Source organism: Mercurialis annua, linkage group LG4 (assembly GCF_937616625.2).
Source record: "Mercurialis annua linkage group LG4, ddMerAnnu1.2, whole genome shotgun sequence".
NCBI classification, from domain to species: Eukaryota; Viridiplantae; Streptophyta; class Magnoliopsida; order Malpighiales; family Euphorbiaceae; genus Mercurialis; species Mercurialis annua.
Genome location: NC_065573.1, coordinates 17,540,838 through 17,562,058, shown reverse-complemented (window position 1 = coordinate 17,562,058; position 21,221 = coordinate 17,540,838). Strand labels below are relative to the sequence as shown.

Here is a 21,221-nt window from a genome sequence, read left to right as displayed (position 1 = left end):
ATTAATATCTAATGAGCCGTAAATAACCCATAAAAATCCAAATACATTATAGTCTAGTCTATAAATTGGGCTAATTGTAATATCTTAAAAGTTTATGGGCCAACTTGCAAGTTTGACGGACTAAAATTGACTATATCCTAACTCATAAGGCCCTAAGTAAGAACTGTTTTTATACTTTCGGGCACGAAAAATGACTTTTAACCCTGTTTTACTTAGCCATCAAGTTTAGATCCGAATATAATTAAAATAACAGTGGTTTTAACTAATCCTAACACCTAAAAACCTATCACTTCACACACTTTCAACTAGCTAAAAACTCTAAAACCCTAAACCTAATTCACCACTATAAAAACAACATTAAGACTGTTTAACAAAGGTCGGCAATTAAACACCAAAAAAAGCATATAAATCCTAGGAAAAATTCTACCCTAGCCGAACCACCTAGACACCATGCACACACACACATACCAAGTTTTCAAATAAGCTAGACACTTTAATCACTCAAGAACGCCCTGCAAATGCACTGATCCAAAGATGAATTCTACATCCGGATCACCAGAAAACGAGTCAATGACTTAATGATATCTTGTCACTTTTATGCCATGCTATTCATGATTGTTGCATTAAATCGATTAGGATGCATGTTCAGGTTGTTTTTATTAGTTTTTTCCATAAACTACTTCTGCTATTCTTTTAATATAATTTCCATGAAAAGTCGTTTATTAGTTTGTTTGGGGCTTCCCAATCATGTTTTATGTGTCATAATCGAAATTCAATTAATTATGATGCCTAGGTCGCATGTTGGAAGTAGATTGCCATATTTGGGTATTTGTGGTGTTCTTGCTGTATTTTGCTTGAAATAAGTCTAGAAAGCATGATTTAGGTTGATTAATGCATGTTTAGTCGTTGTTTATCAATTCCAGTATGTTTATATATGATTTCCTTGTTCGTTTTTACGCGTTTTGAGTGATTATCCCATGAAAAAATGAGTTGAAACGATGAAAACTACGATGTCGTTGCCCCTCTAGACGCCGCCCCCGTTAGTATGAACCGTTGGTGCTGCTAGAGAACACTGCCGGCGCCGGCAGTGCACAGTGCCGTCACCGGCAATGTTATTGGCGCCGTCCCTCTAGCTCTGACCTCCTCCATAATTGATTCCCAAATCTTCCAGACTCTGATCCAATTGTATTATTGTGTTCCCGAGTTCATTTGAACTCGAAATCGGGCCCCGTTTGAGCCCACGGTTTTGTAATTAGTTGTTGGACATTATTATCTGATGTAATGGGTCAAACCTAGTTTGTATTAGGCGCTGAAGCCCATAATTGTAATTTGCCACATCATTGGAGCTTCGAAGCCCAAATCCGCCAGGGATCGCGACTTACTGAGCAAATTCTGAGCCCGATCCCGATTCAAACCAGCGAACTTGTATTAACGAGACGGACAACTTCCGTGTTCCGCCCAAGAACCAGTTCAGACCACATCGACAGTCAAAATGCATTGAGTGCCGGACAATTCGGTCTACAAGGTTTAAAAGTATTTCTTACCTTGTATGTATATCAACTGCTCTTATGTACGCTTGCAATGTTTAAACGCTTTCCAGAAGCATGATCCAATCTAATATTAAACAGACTAAAGGACTAATCACGTTAATTAGCTAAATCAAATCAAAACCAGTAAATCACTTAGAAATCTTAGGACTGCCATGAAAAAGTAGTTAAAAGTTGTATAGGAATTCAAGATGACTAATAATAAAATCAATCAAATCTAAAAACCCGATTTTAGGCTTTGTGCATGTAATCAATCTAGACCAGTCAGTCCTTTGTTATATGTTAGAAACCTCTAAGGTTAGATGGATGCATATGAGTATTTGCTACTTCCCAGAATCGAGTTATATGAGCGTCTAAATCGGGTCCTTTTACCGCTTGTGTTTAAATTCCCGCGATTTATACTGTGAACTTCATGAATGTTGAGATGACATAAAACGAATACATCCAGTAAAACCAAATGTAACTGATAAGCTAAGTACAAGAGTTTTTGAAGAATGTCCACAAACCCAGTCTTTTGGTCCGGTGTACGATAATCTCACCCATAAGCGGGTGAGGTTATCCAGTCGGTATAAAAGGCATTCCTAGCTAAGCTAGGTGGCGAATCCACATTTTCTTAAAGCCTAGTCTGGAATAGATACCTGCCATAAGCCTTGGAGAGCGGCCCCCAAACCCCGCTCCGCTCATAGTGGTGACTCCACTAGGGAACAAATCAACTGTTTTTAAAACATAAAACATAAAGAAGTTTTGAAAATTGTTTTCAAAAATAGTTTTCATGGCCATAACTGCACGACTTACGACTTATCATCCACTTTATTTTACCAGATGTATTTGCACCTGTTGCATAGCATTAGAAATATTCTCTTCTCACCTACTCTCTAGGAGTCCCTATCCAGCTCTAATACTCATATCCGCTCTCACGCTCTGGAGTTGCACTTCAACGTCCTGGATGTCTTATGCGGAGTAATATCACTCACAACCTAGTACCTCGGTCGTTTGCACTCGTGAGTGAGGAGACCCATAAAAGGTATAATAGTGTGCGGGAGCCTTAAACGAGTTACTACCAAAACCCATGACTCAGCCCACATACATTCAAGCTTAGACACTACCCTCTAAGAACATACCTAATATAATGATTGTATTTGAGGCATGATGTCAATGTACTGATTTCAAATCCGAAAACTATTATTTAAATCTTAGTCTTATGTCAGACCTAACAACATTTTTCAATTTTCAAAACCATACTTCCAAAATATCTTAGGCCGGATCTAAAAGTACTAGATCCGATCAAGTCAAATTCCTTTGCTTGATTGAACCTCTAATACCAGTCTAGTGAAAACTCCTTTCACTAGATCCAACCGCCAGGCTAAATTACTTTCCCAGATTTTAATATGGATCGCCAGATCCACCTTTACGTGTTTACACTCCTTCTAGAAAGGAATGAATAACCATTACATTAACAAAATATCGTCTATCTGGCTTAGAATTGCTAGAAGAGAGCTTGCAGATGTACGACGACCGTAGCATCCGGAATTGCAAAAGTCCATACCAGCACTCCTAGAAATAAACCTCGCCCGGAACACGTGTGTAGGAGGAATACGGTTGGAAGGAACAATTTTTCTTTGTAATATCAACGGTTCTACTTGCTACTTGTTATGTGCTAAATGTTCAAACTGACCCTGAACTTCATGCATATGCATTCCCCACATCTCATGCATCGAGCATCGTATAATTCGTACACTAACCCCTTATGAATGTAGACATTAAGGAAGCTCGTCCGACAGCTCTCTAGCAAAGACAAGCATGAAGACTCATTAAACCATTTAGTCCTACAAAAACGCTAAAAAGTCCGTTTACACCATTACAACTAGCTAGACAGGTCTGTGATCAGTTAAGTAACTTTGGCTCTAGAAAGTGTTCCTCCAACACTATCTTCAAGTCAACCAGCATCTTTAACATGTCCGGGACGATCGGAATAACACCTCTTGTTACACAGGCCAACCTCGACGAGATGAGGGAGGAGGTTATGGACGTCGTCAGAAGGCAAAATGAGGAACTGAAGAAGTGGTTTGCGAATCTTGTAAAGTCCCCACGAGGGGAAGGAATTGGCCAAGAAGACGAACCAACATTTACCACCTGAGGAGGAAATACCGCCAATGACCTCGTGGAAGAGATGAGAAAGAAAGATGAAGCCGAGAAGAGGCGTAGAGAAGAGTATGACAGACTCAGAGGGGAAGCAACCAAGCCGCCCACTATTGATCAGAATTGGTTCACCAACGTCCTGTATGAGGAACAAAGAGCAAGAAACTCAAGAACCCCAGATTTTCTCAATCTGAATTTTATCGAGACCTGGAAAAGAAGATAGAGAAACTTCAGGCTAGCATACTTGGAAAAAACCGCAACCAATTCATTTTTATATAATGTAATTAAAATGTTTATGTTTAAATAATTAATTGTTAAAAATATTAAATATATATATAAAAATTAAATTGATTAATTTATATTTATTTAAATGCGTTATAATTCAAATGTTATAAGCGCTAAACATCAAATTGTTAGGTCGTATGTTCAAATTTTTATAAAAACGCTTTTTTCTTTTTAATTTTGTTTTTTAAAAAACTAGTTAATTAACCAATTTAAACAGTAGAATAAAAAATATAACGTGACAGTATAAGAGCCTGTCAACTTATTTCTCTATAATATTTTGTCATATCTAATGTATATGAGTAACTGATTGAACCCAACTGAATTATTTTATGATATTTCTCAGTTTTAATTTGGGTCACTCTTCAATCCAGCGCTGGACCGGTCTAGCGCAAGGAGAGCCATGCATTTTGATGACATAATAAAGACAAAATTACTTACTACCTGCTGAATTGGTTAAAGAATAAATACTCTACATATTTTAATAGTTGCACTCTCATTCTCATGTAAAGAAAGTGAATACACTCTCCTATATATAATTAGTTAATATGAGTTGATTTAATTATTTTAATATAAAATATTAGTTAATAAATAATTTTATTTATAAAAAATAAAAATTTAATGCCTACTACATGTTTTTAAAAAATATATAAATATTAAAAATTTAATTTTTTGATAAAATAATTATTTCGAGGTATAATTTTTTTAGTTAACTATTTATTACTTTTATTAATTATTAATTAAAGTGACCCATATTTAAATATACCTCATTTTTCTTAATTTATAATAATCTATTCTATCCGAATAATTCAACACGCGTCCCATTTCTCCACGCTATTTTATTTAACTCAAATTTATTATTTTCAAATTCACTTTTTAGTAATGGTATATATTCAAGCGATATAGAGGGGATAGAAGTATGTTTTCAAAAATCAGCCCGGGTATTTTTGTCATAACTCGCTTTTCCGACGTCGGCTGTTCCTGATTCAGATGTCCATAGAAAGCTAATTCGAATACCTACAACTTTCATGAAGAGGTCCGGTCCGGATTCGGCCTGGAAAAGGGACGAAAGTGCCCTTGAAGCTGCTGCATGTGTGCAGCTTTATGAAATCTGCATGTACCCAGTCCGATTATTTAATTCGTAAATCGTTCTTCCGACGTGGGATTTCATCGATTCAAACGTCCCTGGAAAGGTAACTCGAATACCTACGACTTTCATGAAGACGTCCGGTCCAGATTCGACCTGGAACATGGACGAAAGTTTCCATGAAGCTGCTGAATCTGTCAATCAGTGTGAAATCAATATATATTGAGATTGTGTATTTATGTCATAACTCGTTCCCCCGACGTCGGATTTCATCGATTCAAAAGTCTCTGGAAAGGCAACTCGAATACCTACAACTTTCATGAAGAGGTCCGGTCCGGATTCGTCCTCTAAGAGGGACGAAATCGCCATTCAATCAGCTGTATGTGTGTATTCTGGGACTATCCCGTAGATACAAATCTACACATGCCTATTTCCGTATATATCCATCTTTTTTTGAAAAAGGTAGAAGCATCATCCAAAATCATAGGGAGGGAGATTTATATGCTTACTTTGTCTTCTTGTCCCCATTGACTAAACATTATGGACATGGTTTATTATTATTATTATTTATAATTTATTTAATTGAAATATATATGTTCAATTATTTTTAATTTGAATTTAAATATACCTCATTTTCCTTAATTTATAATAATCTATTCTATCTGAATAATTCAACACGCGTCCCATTTCTCCACGCTATTTTATTTAACTCAAATTTATTATTTTCAAGTTCACTTTTTAGTAATGGGTAGCTATTCAAGCGATACAGAGGAGATAGAAGTATGTTTTCGAAAACCATCCCGGGTATTTTTATCATAACTCGCTTTTCCGACGTCGGCTGTTCCTGATTCAGACGTCCATAGAAAGCTAATTCGAATACTTACAACTTTCATGAAGAGGTCCGGTCCGGATTCGGCCTGGAAAAGGGACGAAAGTGTCCTTGAAGCTGCTGCATGTGTGCAGCTTTATGAAATCTGCATGTACCCAGTCCAAGTATTTAATTCGTAAATCGTTCTTCCGACGTGGGATTTCATCGATTCAAACGTCCCTGGAAAGGTAACTCGAATACCTACGACTTTCATGAAGACGTCCGGTCCGGATTCAACCTGGAACATGGACGAAAGTTGCCATGAAGCTGCTGCATTTATACATCAGTGTGAAATCAATATATATTGAGATTGTGTATTTATGTCATAACTCGTTCCCCCGACGTCGGATTTCATCGATTCAAACGTCCCTGAAAAGGCAACTCGAATACCTACAACTTTCATGAAGAGGTCCGGTCCGGATTCGTCCTCTAAAAGAGACTAAAATTGATGATATTATATTTTTTTAATTTACTTATATTAAATTTTAATAAAATAAAAATCTAATTATAAAATTTATTATATTATATTTTAATATTAAAATTTATTTGAAACACTTCATGCTTTATTTATTTTATTAAATTTATATAAATTAAATTTTCATATTCAATAATTAAATATTAAAAAATTGACTTTATTTAGTTTTTTATGTGATAAGAAGAAAAATAAAATGTGTAATTAAGATAAATAAAAAAAAAAGTAACTGATTTTTTTTTTAATATTTGGACAAGATAAGCAAGTGACTTTTTTTATTATTTTGTATGTGGGTCCGGTTATTATAGTTTTATGACTTTTCTATACATTTTTCTAGAAGTCAAAATTTTGTCTTTTACGCTGGATACATCCAGCGCTGGATCTTAAACAACCCCTTGTAATTTTTATATTTTGAATTTTTTTAAAACCGATTGATTTGACTGGGCATGGCCGATTAGATAGCCGAACTCAAAATGCAGCACTTTTGGCTGTAAGTGTATGACTTTTCCTTTTACAAATGCCAATTTATCAACAAAAAAATTGAACTGCCAAGGAAGTTTCATAGAAGTTCCATTAGAATACAACTCAGGGAAAAATGACAAATAATAGAAGAAAGAGAAAGAAGAAAAAGCTAAATAAATAAATCAGGACAAGAAAAGATTTACATTGAAAAAGATTATTTTTGTTAATTTTTTTATTTTCTAAATCAGGACAAATAAATCATTTTAATAATTAAATAATTCAAAATCAATTTAAATACAAATCCAGAAATACGACAGTGATGGTTGAATTGTTGGATGGTAGTTGTGATTGATATGTTTGGTTTTATTCATGAACACCAACATAATCCAAACAAGAAAAGCCATGTTCCTTTCCCTTAATCCACGTTCCAACTCCCCCTTTTTAATCACTTTTCCATTATAAGTTATACCAAATCTTAATTATTTATAATATTAAGATATTAGAGAAGTTCTTAAATATATACTAAACCTATTATATTATAACACTTTATTAAAATAATAACACTATTATAATTTTATTTATTAGTATTTTTAATCACTTTTCCATTATAAGTTATACCAAATCTTAATTATTTATAATATTAAGATATTAGAGAAGTTCTTAAATATATACTAAACCTATTATATTATAACACTTTATTAAAATAATAGCACTATCGTAATATTATTATTTAAAAGTGTAAAGAAATACTAATAAATAAAATTATAATAGTGTTATTATTTTAACAATATATTATAATATAATAGGTTAATTTACTGATAATGTGATAAAATAAGTCTATCTTTTTTTTTTGATAATTGGGGGGGAGAGCGCTTGTGGGAGGTATTCGAGTAAGCTGAAAAATTAATCTGACGTAAATAATTTTTATTGAAGCAACAACTCATAACTTTATGGTTGAAAAAAGGGGGATAAAATGCAGCTTCTTTTCATAAAAAATCTTCTAAGCAAAGGAAACATAATTGTATTTTGGGAGTCTATGCTGATGAGGATAAATGTGTGGAGAAACATGATGCAGTGGGGAGAATAGCAGCTAGTTATTCCAAAAGTTATTAAAATTCTATAACCCAACACGGGTAATATAAGGGATGCAAGATATTTAAAGTTGCTTAACAAATGTGATAGTGAAAAAAACCTGAATAAACCATATTTGATAGAGGAAGTTTCACATTTCCTTTCACAAATGCATCCGCAAAAAGTTCGAAGGCCTGACAATATGTTTTTGTTATTCTATCAGAAGTTGGCATATTTTAGTAATGATGTGTGTACCTTTATTTTAAAAATATTTTAATATAACGGCCATTTATTCATGCTGCTATGACACAATATTAGTTCTCTAATGTAATACCCCGCGGGGCTAAGGACGTTGAGTCAAAGTATGACGTTAGATTCGATAGGGTTCCGATTTATGTGTCGTAATTACTTTGATATTTATATTTGTGTTGATGTGTTTTATGTGATTGATTATATGTGCTTTGATGGGTAGGTAAGGGGTAGTTAGAGAGTAGCCCTAAGTATCTAGGTCGATAACCGTAGGTATCAGGGAGTATTTAGCGAGAGACGATCATCTAGATGGAATAGACGATCGTCTCTTTAAGAATGACACGAACAGTCCCCTAGACAACCCAAGAAACGATCATCTAAAGGTATAGACGATAATCTAAAACACAGACGATCGTTTGTAACAGATAGAATATAAATAGACTTTGATGCAAAAAATTCATTTTAGCTAGACTTTCTATCACTAAGGGTTTTATTCTCTCTATAGAACTCAGAGCTCTCCATCCCTAACCCCTGAAACACTTAGAGCTATTTGATTATACATTTGATCATCATCATTAGCTCAAATCAAGATTTGCATGCAAGTTTTCTTCATGATCTTGATTGGATTCATCTCATCAATATGGAGTTTGATCATCTTTTGATTATTATTGGAGATTTCTAATTTTTTAAGTGTTTGAGCTTGAGGGTAATTTAGATAAACTCAACCCCATCTTTTAGTTGTAATTGATTTTGTAATTTTGGTGATCAATTTGATTAAAATTGAACTTAGATTATAATTGAGAATTTTTGATTATGATGGTATATCCAACATACATGCACTAATTTGAGGTGGATTTAATGATCTAAATATGGATTTGTGGTTAATTGGATTAGATCTTGATGGTTTGATAATCAATATTGAGGATTTGAATAAAAATTAAAAAGATATGGATTTTAATTTAATTGATTTGTATGCCTATGATGTTGATGTTAGATCATGTAATTAAATTGATGGGTAAGATTATAATTATGCAAGGATTGGTTGGTGGGAATTTTATTTGATTTGGATATGTTTGTCGATTTTATAAGTTTAAGGGTTAATTGTAAGTTTTACAAAATCAAAGAGCTAATTAGTATTTTAACCAAAAATGATATTTTAGCCATTGAGGGGATGTTTTGACTATTTTATTAAAAATGAATTTGATTTCAAAAGTGAAGTGTCGATTTATGCTCTTGTAATACCCCGTGCATTTCCGGATAGTTCCGATGAACTTTTCGATGTGTTATTGCTTGTTTCATGGTGGTTTGATCCCTTGGTATTGTGGGTAGGTTTGCATAATTCTTAATGTGTTGATTTGATTTGTTTCCGAACTTATTCGAATAAGTGTTCGTGTGTTTTCCAAATATGACATGCTTTAGTAAAACGTCCATATCTCCCTATTGCACCGTCGGATGGGGCTCCCCTTCGAATATGTTGTTCCTGGGAGAATTTGCTAAAATATGGAAGGTTATGATATTTTTTTGGAAAGTCACGGGCGCGATTTTTCTTTTTCGTGGGCGCGACGTGTCTGTATCGCGGGCGTGGCACGACAATGTAGGGTTCGTTGTTTTTCTATAAATAGTCCCTTAACTAGATTTCTTCAGCCCCCTTTAACTCTATCAGAACTAAAGCAACCCCATACTCACAAAAACTCATTTTCTATCATTCCCTCATGATCCATGGTGGTTTTTAGCAATTGTTTTGTGATTGTTCATCCTTTTTGCGAGATCTACGCGATTTCTTTGTGGTGTTCTTCGTTGGAGTGATTGTGGCTTGTTATATATTTGGTCCAGACCCTATCCCTTGAGTTAATCTTTTTTTATTTGTGTTACTTGTCACTCTAAGGTAATGTTTATCATCTCTTATGAATTGGTGAATTGATGTTCATGTTAATTGCATATAATTGCATGTTCTACGGTGTTTTGATGGTTGAAACCTTATGAATGATGGATGGAAATTTATTATCTTGTTAGAATGATTTGGATGGATTTTTTAATGTTTATTATCTTATGGAAGTTGATTGGAATTGGATTTGCATGTGCAAAGCGATACTTAGGCGATTTCTAACTTTTTGCGCTATAGATTCAATTAATGAATAGTTTATGTTGTTAGATTTGAATTTCCATGATGTTTTATGTATTTGTATCTTTATATACCGATCTAACATATTTTGGGTTGATGGCATGTGTTGGTTATTGTGTTGGTTTGATAAAACTTACGGTTTGAGCAATTCAATAATTGGCATTTTGAGCGTTGTGATCGTGAGCATGTTTTAGAATGTTTTACCTACTGATGTTAGATGTATATTAGGGTGTTTAAAATGTTTAAGATAATTTGTTATGTTATTTGAATTTGTGTGATAGATTTGAGCCGATTTCCATGTTCAGGCTTTTTTTAGCTAAATTGCGTAATTGTTTGATTAAGTGATTTTGGCATGAGTTTAGATCTGAGTTGTTTTGGTATATTGTGTTTATGTATGATATAATACTAACCTAAATAAGTTTGAAAGTTTGAATCATAATTTTTTGGTAAGTGTTGGCTTAATTTGCAGATTAGCTAGTTTTATGCTAAAATGCTTTGATTTCGGATTCGATGCTTTTTTATGACTTAGAATCTGATTTGATTTGATATTATTGATTATGACATGTATATAATCTGATCTAAGATGTTTGGATTTGGCGATGCATGTTTAGACCCGTTTCTGACTAAGTGTTACGAATGCTTTATCGGCTTGGTTTTTGTGCAAAGCATGTTAATGTACTCTAAATGTTTTGCTATGGCATGTGTTATATTAAATATAATTAGTAAGCATGCTAGGGCTGCTGTATGTTGGTTTTTAGCCTATTTCATTGTGTTTTTTCTTTGGGGACTTTTATCGAACACTTTGTAAGCATGATGCTATACTTGGGTTTTGTGTTAAATTTGAGTTCCCTTGTTTTCTAAATTGAGACTTTGGTTTATTAAATGGTTCTGGACTTTAAACAAATTGTTTACTTTGGTTGAATGTTTGATTTGGGTCACACTTAGGTCAGCCAATTTGTGAGTATAGGCTTGGCAGTTGTGCTAACTCAGCTAGCTCACCGCTTTGATTTAAACTTGGTTTTAAGACTTTAACTAAGTTATTGAAATGATTTTCCGAATTATGTTTTCAAAGTGGAACTCAATTTGACTTGATTATTTGTCACGATCCAAAATCAAAGATCGTGACCGGCGCTAGGAGTATGGGTGTGGTTGTACCGAAACCCATAGCTAGTCTTGCGGATAACCACACAAACATATAAACCTGCAAAACAACCACTGCTAAGGACAACCAAGACTCCAACCTAATTCTAACAGTTTATATAACAATTATATAACCAAATGCTCTGCTCAAATCCGAGACTCCAACATCATGCCATATATATAAATAATAAAATCCAAAGTAATATACCAACAACATAAATAAACAGTCAGACCAATCCAACGATCAAAGTATAAATAATCATGAAAGACAACTAGCTCTACTGCGGTCTAAGAGTATAAATCAATTTGACTAGTCTTATTAAAACAAAGAACCTCCGAAGAATTAAAGAAGTCGGAGATCAATCAAAGCTCTCAAAATCATAAACCTAGAAAATGGAAAAAACAACGGGGTCAGATATACTGAGATGAGTTCATAATACTATTTACATTTATTAAGTTAAAAACCTTTAAAACCTGAAATCTTTTCATGCTAATATATATAAGATTATGGAATAACAGTATTGAAATGAAACCTAAAGTATAATCCTAAGTAGATGGGAATAAATCTTCATCAATCCCAAAGTAAACCAGACATTTTGTCAGCCAAACGCAAAGTACTTACATGTGCACACAGTCTCGATAATGCCTATCGGGTAGCTCGTTCCAATCCTTTTCCATAATCATTCAAAACAGTTCGAAAATATTTATATACTAAAATACATAAGTTATTTAATAAAGCGGTAAATAGCACTACAAACTCACTGCTTGCAAATGCATGTGAAAACTTGGCTAGCAACTTGATGGGATAAACGAAATAGCCAAAGGAAAAGTATCAACACCACAAAATCTCATATCGGCTAGAAAAGAAGAAGTAGACAAACATGTTAGAAGCACTATAAAAGGGACACAAGCCCATACGCCCAAGGGGACGCGATCCGGATAAATAAACGTCCACTACACTAAACCATCACACTATCAAAACCATCAAAACAGATCTGATACTCAAGAGTCCGCATCTCAGAACACAAATCCTTTTCTCGTTTGTCCATACCCACAACTCAAATCCGCTCGTCTAACATTCGGAATCCATCATTTGGCGCCGTCTGTGGGAACATATACTCAGAAAAAAATAAATCATTGATCGGATTCAAGGATGGTGGACGTCAGCAAAGACTCTACGGGACAAACAGAAAAGGAAAAATGCCCTTTTCCAGCTAGACAAGAAGGATCGGTCGAAGATAGTCCATGAACCCCCATAGCTCTAGGAGCGACCAGGAGATCCAAAATCTTCTTCCAGGGATTCGGCAATCCAACGTCAACTCCAGAGGGCGGCTCAAACCAAGAATTCCAAGAAGCCACAGACCGAACAATGGACGGTGCGAAGAGGCATTTCTGGGAAGAAGTGGCCATCATGGTAAAAGAGGCGACCGAATCAATTAACATACAAACACCTAACGGCAAGAATTGAGATCCGGCCGGAAGACGAGTGAACGAAGGAGACAAGACACCCAGCGAGGACAACAACCCGAAAGAAAAGAACCCGAAATTGATCGAAATGGGAGACAACGAGAAGGAAGAAACGGGCACTCCCACTCCCAGACGATCGGAGATAGGAATAGAAAGTGTAGACTTGAAAGAGGTGCAAAGGCTCATAGCGGAAGCGATGCAAAAGGCCGTCGAAGAGAAGTCAAGGGAACATATCCAGGCCAGTAGCATGACTGAAGGAAAGTCACCATTGGCCGTGAACGTGCTGTCTGAGAAGTGGCCGGAGAGGTTCAAGATACCCAATCTCGACAACTTCGACGGAACCGGTTGTCCAGAAAGTCACGTCGCAAAATTTTACATCAAAATTGTCCTATTAGATGTTACAGACGCAATATTCTGTAAAACTTTTCCGACCATGCTAAGCGACACAACGCAACGATGGTATAATGGGTTGAAAGTCGGGTTGATAGCTACATGGAGGCAGCTTAACTGATAATTTGTCGTAAGGTTCTTCACGAACATTCAGACTAAGAGAAGCTCAGAAGAACTCTATAGGTGTAGGCAAGGCGAGGGAGAGACGCTCAAAGCGTATATTGAAAGATTCAACAATGAGGCCATAAAGATTGAAGACTTGAACAATGACATGAACGTCCAAACCCTGAATAAGGGTACGCGAATAGGAGTGCTAGGAAATAAGCTAAGTTCAAAGAAGGCAAAGACTTATCAGGAAGTTATGGTAGTAGCACAGAAGTGCATAAACGACGGTAAAAGGCAGAAGACTAGCGACGCGCCAAAAAAGGAGGAAAGCAAGAGAGGTACCTCACAAAGACAATCTTCACAATCGCGAAAGGACTATGGAACAAGCCTCTGCAGCATCAGCAAATACACACCATATGAGAACAGTAACCGTTGGAGGAACTACACCAGGTATGTTGTCGACTACATGTCGAGGTACGGTGACAGAGCCGAACATTCACGTCACTAAACACAACAAGGGAGAATGTCCTGATGTAGGTTAAAGAAAACAGAACGCATGTGATGTGGCCTAAAAAGATGATCCACAGTACAGGAACAAGAGATGAAAACAGATGCTGCAAGTTCCATGAGGACTACGGGCATGACATAAAAGAGTGATATGATCTAAAAAAGGAGATAGAGAAACTGATTGAATCCGGAGCATTGAGAAATTTCATAAGTCACAAGGAGGAAAATAAGCAGCGGAAAGAAGGAACCGACAAAAAAGAAAAGAAGGAAGAAGAGAGGGGGAGGAAGAAGGAAACTGCATGAGTCATCAACGTCATCATCGAAGGAAAGAGCACGAGGGAAGGGACGAAAAAGCAAATGGCTGGAATAATGTAGGTAGTAGAGCAGTCAGAGAGAAAGAAGGAGGCAACATATAATCAGTTTTTCGTCCAGCGATGGAACACATGTGAAGGGGCCACATAACGATGCGTTAGTGCTGGAAGGAATCGTCAACAATTTCCTGGTCATGAAGCTGCTAGTAGACGAAGGAAGTGCGGTGAACCTGCTGATATGGGAGGCATACAAAGGAATCAGAGGAGATCTGAGAAAACTCAAACATTGCCCGATACCGATAGTAGGACTTGGAGGAGCACCCATCCAACCCAAAGGCTTGGCGGAACTGATGATAGAATTCGGAAGAAAGGGAAGGGAGACGAAAGAAATTAAAACTACGTTCTCGGTCGTGGACATGCCGCTGGCTAACAATGGAATACTAGGAAGAACGTTTATGTACTATTCAGGAGCAATCACCAGCATCCATTACCTGGTAATGAAAAGACCAACTGCAGAAGGAATCATCAATGTTAAAGGGGATCAAGAAGTGGCTTCTAAATGCTACGCCATCGCAATGAAAGAAGTAGAGGAGTAGAACACCACAACAAGAGGGAAAGCCAAAGACTGAAGGCTAAAAAGATAAAGATAATAGCCTCCATTTTTGTTATGATTAAATCTCCATGTCAATTTTAATACAATCAAATTTCTCTTTTATCAAAGTAGAGAAACAAAAAAACAACACAACAATAACAAAAATAAACAAAAGGTGCAAACAACTTCGCACAAACCAGCGATAAAAGAGATACATATCTCTTAAGGCAACGACCAGACAAAAGAGATACATATCTCTTAAGGCAACGACCAGACAAAAGAGATACATATCTCTTAAGGCAACGACCAGACAAAAGAGATACATATCTCTCAAGGCAACAGCCAAACAAAAGAGATACATATCTCTTAAGGCAACAACTAAATGTAGAGGGATACATATTCCCTTAAGGCAACGGCTAACTAAAAAAGAGATATATATCTCATATAGACAACAGCCAAACACCACAAAGAGACATATCTATTAAGGAAACGACCAAATAAAGAAGGAACATGTCCAATAAAGAAAACGGCAGGCATAATAGAAGCATGTTCCATGAAGCAACGACCAAAAAACAAGAAAGCACAAAACAATATCAAGCAAAAACAAGCAAGAAGGCAAATCGGATAACAAACCAAATATAACACAAGAAAGTATTATTAAAGTATGTGTGCAGAACATAAGGAGGCCACGCTCTCCAATAAGTACAAACAGAGGAAAGAAGTAAATAAAAATAATAATAATAATATATATAGTAATAAACAACACTACACGATCAGGACGGCCATCCATCAAACACCACCAGTAGAGGTAGGCCGAAGAGCTGGTGAACGAAGATGAAGGGACGAAGGAGAAGGCGACAGAAGAAGGGGCATAAGAGGTTAAGCCAAGAACAAAAGCCGAAACTGGAGAAGCACCCCCATGAGAAGGGGAGCACTAACTGGCGGCCCTATCGCGGACTTCTGAGCAGCTTGAGCGGAGAGACACTGACTATGAAACCGAGCCAAGTCAACATAGAGGAAATAAAGATCTGCCACCGGATATTCCTTCAAAATAACCAACCTAATGGACCGGCGGTAGTGTTGAAACATCAAAAAAACTACATCAGTGGCCTCCTCTAGTCGACTTTCCAGAGCCTGACTATGCAAGTCCAAACACTCGCGCTCTGCCTCCACCTCCGCCTGATCCAGAAGAACATTATTTAGAGCGGCTTCTAAACTCGCAATGTGATTCTCCTGCGATCGGAAAGAACTCTATAAAGACTCAACCTGCTTGCCTCGCTGGTCGAGCTGCTTCTCTAAAGAAGTGGCAATCACAGTCTTCTGACGAAGTTCATACCGCTTAAAGCTAGTTACCTCGATACACTCTCGTACTATATTGGGAAAAATATCGTACCACTATCAGTTTCTTGAAATTTTTCATAAGTTTGAAAAGAGCACTAATTCTAGAATCACAAACTGTTATTTTTATTAATAACAAAAAGATAGGGCGCCCAAAACATAATCAAAAAAAGAGGAAAAATTAATATTTTTATGGCGATGGCGTCGAGTAGCCCAAAACAATTTATGGCACCAGATTTTTTTTCCAGCAGCGGTGGTCAGTAGTGGTGGATCAGTGGTACGAAGGGCTAAAAAAATACTACAATAAAATCCCTAAATTTGTAAAAAAAATGAAAATCTTAAATATTAATTTAAAAAATTTAAAAAATATTGAGGATTATTTTATATTTTTTACCAATTTTTTTGTAGAGAGTGTTTTAATCGCGGGTTGAGAGTGAGCGAGGATGATGGAGGAGCCTTTTTGATGCACTTTAACATAATTGCCGGTCTATTTGGCCTAAAAGCGTTCAAAATAATGTTTTTGATATTTCGTATCAAGTTGAAGGGGTGAATTGATCTTTAGTTCCCAGTGAATTCAACTGTACTATCATTAATGAATAAAATTGTTTCTTTTCAAAAAATAATCTATGAAGATCCATAATCTTTGTTCTTACTTAATAGGATTTTACATGTACAATTATGCATTTCTAAATAACCAAAAAATGGCTAAATATTATTGTTCAACAAAAATCTCCTAATAACCAAAATTAAAATAAAAGCATCAACATATTCTTTTTTTCTTTTAATAATAATAAATATGTTATTAATAAAAAAATAAAAAGTACAATTCTATCAACAATTGAATAAAAAATCACATTCAAAATCATAAAAACATAATTTCTATCAAATATTTAAATTTCATATTATTATTTTTCAATTGTGTTTTCTTTTTGATAATTGAGGTACAAAAAGCGCCTGTGAAAAGCATTGAATCCATAACCTAAACAGTTTGTTATCAGCGCTTATATCATTTAAACTGAACCCGTTGGTATTTTTCTCAATTGAGTTGATAGAGTTTTTTGTTCTTAGTCTAATAAATCGACAATTTTATGCTTAAATGAGCTTGATTAAAAAATATTTAAAATAATATTTTTGTAAATACTGTATACACGATATAAATAGTAAAAGTTTATCAAGAATAATAGTAGAAAATATTTTAGAAAAATAAATATAACATCCATGATGAATAGAAAAACTCACAAAAAAATATAACTTATCAAAATCTATATTTATTTAAAAAATCGCTCTCTTTCTATAAACTTTACTCTCACTTCTCTCTAAAACTTTCTTTCTCATTTTCATCCCTTAAAGGATTGGAGAAAGTGTTTTCCACAGTCTTAATCGGAAAATAATCTCCTCACCATCTATAATAATATGTATTTTATACTTTTCATCCTTAAATTTGATAAGTATTTTCGTGTAAGAGTTTTTATATATCCAATATGGATTTTATTGTTTGTTTGATTATAATTTTTTATGGTTTTAGATTTATTTCGTAGTTTGTTTTCTTGGATATATCAAGAACTTTTAGTGTTTGTTCGGACTTTAGATACAATTTTTTGTAGATATAATATTTTTGGAGGATTATCGTTCTAATTACTTTGAATCTCATTGAAAGTGAGGATCCGAAATACTAGATTTCAACGAATCGAGCGGATTGTCGGTCCAATCGAAAGGCAAATCGAAATACCCGCTATGAAGGACCTTTGCTCGCAAATTCTCGTTCGGACTTCTTATGCATAATTGATGACTAGATCTGTTTTATTTCGATTTATTTTTTACTTGTATATTGGGTTGTTTGTTAGTATTTTAAATTAAATATTAAAAATTATATATATTACTCTAGTTAGTGAGAAGAGAGAGAATATTGTATTAAATTTTCAACACTTCATCGGATAGGTACATGGAAAGTTTCTAAATAGGTGCATTGAGAGTTTCTGGAACATGTCTAAGTTAGAATTTCCCCTTTTATTACATGACCTATTAAAAATATATATATATTTATTACTCCCTTCATTTTTTTTAGTTGTCACTTTAGGCAAATGTGTTTTTCCATCAATAGTTGTCTTTTTAGAAATTCAAGATAATATTAGCTACTAGTATCTTTCAAATTTATCCCTCCCCTAATAAATGACTCTATGACTCAATTTACAAAAGCATTTATTAAATAGTAGAGTCATTTGAGTATTTACTCTCATAATTTAAGACATAAACCCCACTTTCTTAATATGTACATTTTTTGCTAAATGGACAATTAAAAAAAAATGGAGGGAGTAAATATAAATAAATTAAATATTATATTAACGAAAGAAATAAACCCCAACAGAGAGAGAAGAATAAACCACCCCCCATCAATAAAGTATTTCTCAAGCTCAATTGCAGCAACCATGATAAATATTAAATATAGTATTTTAAATAAACGAAATAGAAATGGTTAAGGAATTACCAACTAAAGAACTTTATACAAATGATAAATTAGAAAGAAATTTTTTTTTTTTTTGATGGAAATTAGAAATAAATATTGATCTTTTATAGTACCATATTTAGTAGGTAAAATGAACATTTGTTAAGTATTTATCTGATCTTATATATATATACTCCAACATTAACATCAAGATCAAACAAATCAGAGCCGTCCCTTTCCATTAACATCTAATTCCCCACCTAGGATCAAACCTACTTTTTTTTTCGCAGGCTAAAATAGATCAAAACTACTTCACTCAAAAAAAAAAAAAAAGATACAAAAAAACAGTTTAATCAACAGCACCACATGATCATGATCATCTCTGCAGCTCCATCATACGACAAAAGTCCTCAAAACACACAAACCCATCTCCATTTTTATCCACCTCAGCAATCATACGCCGGCACTCATCCAACGTACAGTTCTCATCCCCAATCGCTTTATAAACTCCGATAAGCTCCTCCGCCGTTATCCTCCCGTCATGATCCGTATCAAAAAACTCAAACGCCACTCTCATCTCATCATCCCCAGCCGGGTCACAAGCCGCCCCGATCCGGCTCATCAACGCCTCCACGCTTATGCACCCATCGCCGTCGTGGTCAACCTCACTCAACATGGTAGCCACCTCCTCCTGGGTAGGCGGGTTCGCTCCCAAACGGGTCAACAGCGACTCCAAGTGGGTCCGCGAGACCATCCCGTCATTATCTCTGTCCATCAGTTTGAAAGCTTCACTGAAAAACTCCGACGATAAATCCGACCAGTCCCCCGATGTTTCGGGGAGAACACTGGTGGGAGTAGCGGAACTCTTCACCTTGTTATGAAACTCGGATAATGAGTCGTCCGATGACGAGGAAGAGGCCGCCCCGTAACTGAAAGACGAAGGCTCAGATCGAATAGATCGATCTTTTTTATCTTTTTTTGCAGCGAAGATACGCTTGGGGCTGATTTTCTTGATGAATTGCTTCATTATTAATGGTGATAAAAAGGAAGCAGATGAATAAGAATGGAATGAAAATGAATAATGTTGAGGGAGGAAGGTGGGTTGTTTATAGGGAGAAGGTGAGGAGTAGAATTTAGTGCCATTGAGGCAGCTTCCGAGAAATTTCCTTGACAACAAGAGTTTTGCCTTTTTGGTAAATAATTTAAGTATTTATATGTTTGATCTTTGGGTGATTAGAGTATGTTTTTCAGGGGTATTTTTGTCAGAGGATGTCGTTCGTTTGATGGATGTTTGTTCTAATCCAACGGATGTTATTCGATTTGATTCTTATGTCTTTTTAATTTTTTTTGATCGTATCTTTTTAAATTATTTGGGTTTACTAAAGTTTAATCAACAGGATAGAAATAAGATAACTTTTTTTAGGGATAAGATAACTTTTGGGTTTTACTATTCGCCGCCCCTTTTTACTTAACACCGTCCATTAAAAGATATTTTCGCCCTTCTAGTAAAACAAAAACTAAAAAAATTCTCTCAACTCATTCGAATAAATACGTAAAAAGTTGATTAAAATGACGGACAACGATTACAATTCGTCGGATAATGATTATCGACGTTCGAGAATAAATTTTTTCGATTTTACAATTTTTTTTTATTTCAAATTACTCCGGAGACGTCCCGGAGGGACATCCCTCCACAAGGAGGGACGTCACCGAGGGACGTCCCTCCTCATGATGGGAAGTCCCTCCAAGAGGGACGTCCAACGTATGGGAGTTGGACGTCCCTCTTGGAGGGACTTCAACGTCCCTCCGGAACGTTCTCAGAGTAATTTAAAAAATAAAAAAAACAAACTTTTTTTTTAAAAAAGCCGGAAAAATTTATTTCCAAACGTCGATAATCATTATCCGACGAATTGTAAACGTAATTATTTATGTTGTGCAGGTTCATTTAGAAAATTTGGACGGTGACGAAATTGATTACATCGATCGGTCTTTTTTGGTCACAGATTCTGATTCAGCCGTACGAAAAAATATTAAACCATACTACTAATATTCAGTAAATATTAAATCGATTAAGTTTTTAAAATAACTAAAATTACAAAAAAAAAATTAATTCTATATTTTTTTAACAAAAAAACCCGGCTGCAACTTTTTCGGACGCAGTCGGAAACAGTCCCTTGAAAGGGAACAGCCACGTAGAATTTGATTTTAGTTTGAATGGATTGAGAGGTTTTAGTTTTATATAGGAATAAAAAAAGGGCAAAAGGGTAAAGTGTGGGGGCGGTTGGTAGTAAAAAGAGCGGAATTGAGTAATCCAATAACTTTTTCTAAGAAACAAGAAATATGTTATCATGACGAGTCACTAAACAATTGAGATTTTTTTTAAAAAAAAATAAAAAAAAGTAATCAAATTTTGTGTCTCATATTGATAACAAAAAAAAAACTATTGAGGAAAGTTATTTTTACAAAAATTACTTCCTCCATCATAAAATAAAAAAAATAATCAAATTTTATGTCTCATAATGATAACAACATTAATAAGATATCTTTAAAATTTTATTTCCTTAATTTTTTTGGACACAATAAAACACTCATGCTTTCTAAATTGAACAATTAAACTCTCGTTATTTTA

General features: G+C 35.0%; 2 protein-coding genes across 2 annotated transcripts; one reads left to right on the top strand and one right to left on the bottom strand.

The window, feature by feature from the left end:
- The first annotated feature begins 13,102 nt into the window (after positions 1-13,102).
- LOC126678379 (uncharacterized) lies at positions 13,103-14,058 on the top strand. The gene is made up of 3 exons (XM_050373277.1): positions 13,103-13,365; positions 13,432-13,851; positions 13,953-14,058. The coding sequence occupies exons 1-3, from the start codon at positions 13,103-13,105 to the stop codon at positions 14,056-14,058; spliced, it is 789 nt and encodes a 262-aa protein (XP_050229234.1).
- A 4,638-nt stretch (positions 14,059-18,696) lies between these two features.
- On the bottom strand, positions 18,697-19,772 carry LOC126679125 (probable calcium-binding protein CML36). The gene has a single exon (XM_050374066.2). It carries the CDS (start codon positions 19,617-19,619, stop codon positions 18,969-18,971), a length of 651 nt encoding a protein of 216 aa, XP_050230023.1. The 5' UTR covers positions 19,620-19,772; the 3' UTR covers positions 18,697-18,968.
- Positions 19,773-21,221: the final 1,449 nt, after the last annotated feature.

What these genes read in the sequence shown, in the direction of transcription:
- LOC126679125 (XM_050374066.2), bottom strand. Translation starts at nt 19,619, where the DNA reads ATGAAGCAATTCATCAAGAAAATCAGCCCCAAGCGTATCTTCGCTGCA.
- LOC126678379 (XM_050373277.1), top strand. Translation starts at nt 13,103, where the DNA reads ATGCAAAAGGCCGTCGAAGAGAAGTCAAGGGAACATATCCAGGCCAGT. An exon ending in AGCGACACAACGCAACGATG is followed by an intron (nt 13,366 to 13,431) that starts GTATAATGGGTT and finishes ATTTGTCGTAAG; the next exon opens with GTTCTTCACGAACATTCAGA. An exon ending in CGTTGGAGGAACTACACCAG is followed by an intron (nt 13,852 to 13,952) that starts GTATGTTGTCGA and finishes TAAAGAAAACAG; the next exon opens with AACGCATGTGATGTGGCCTA.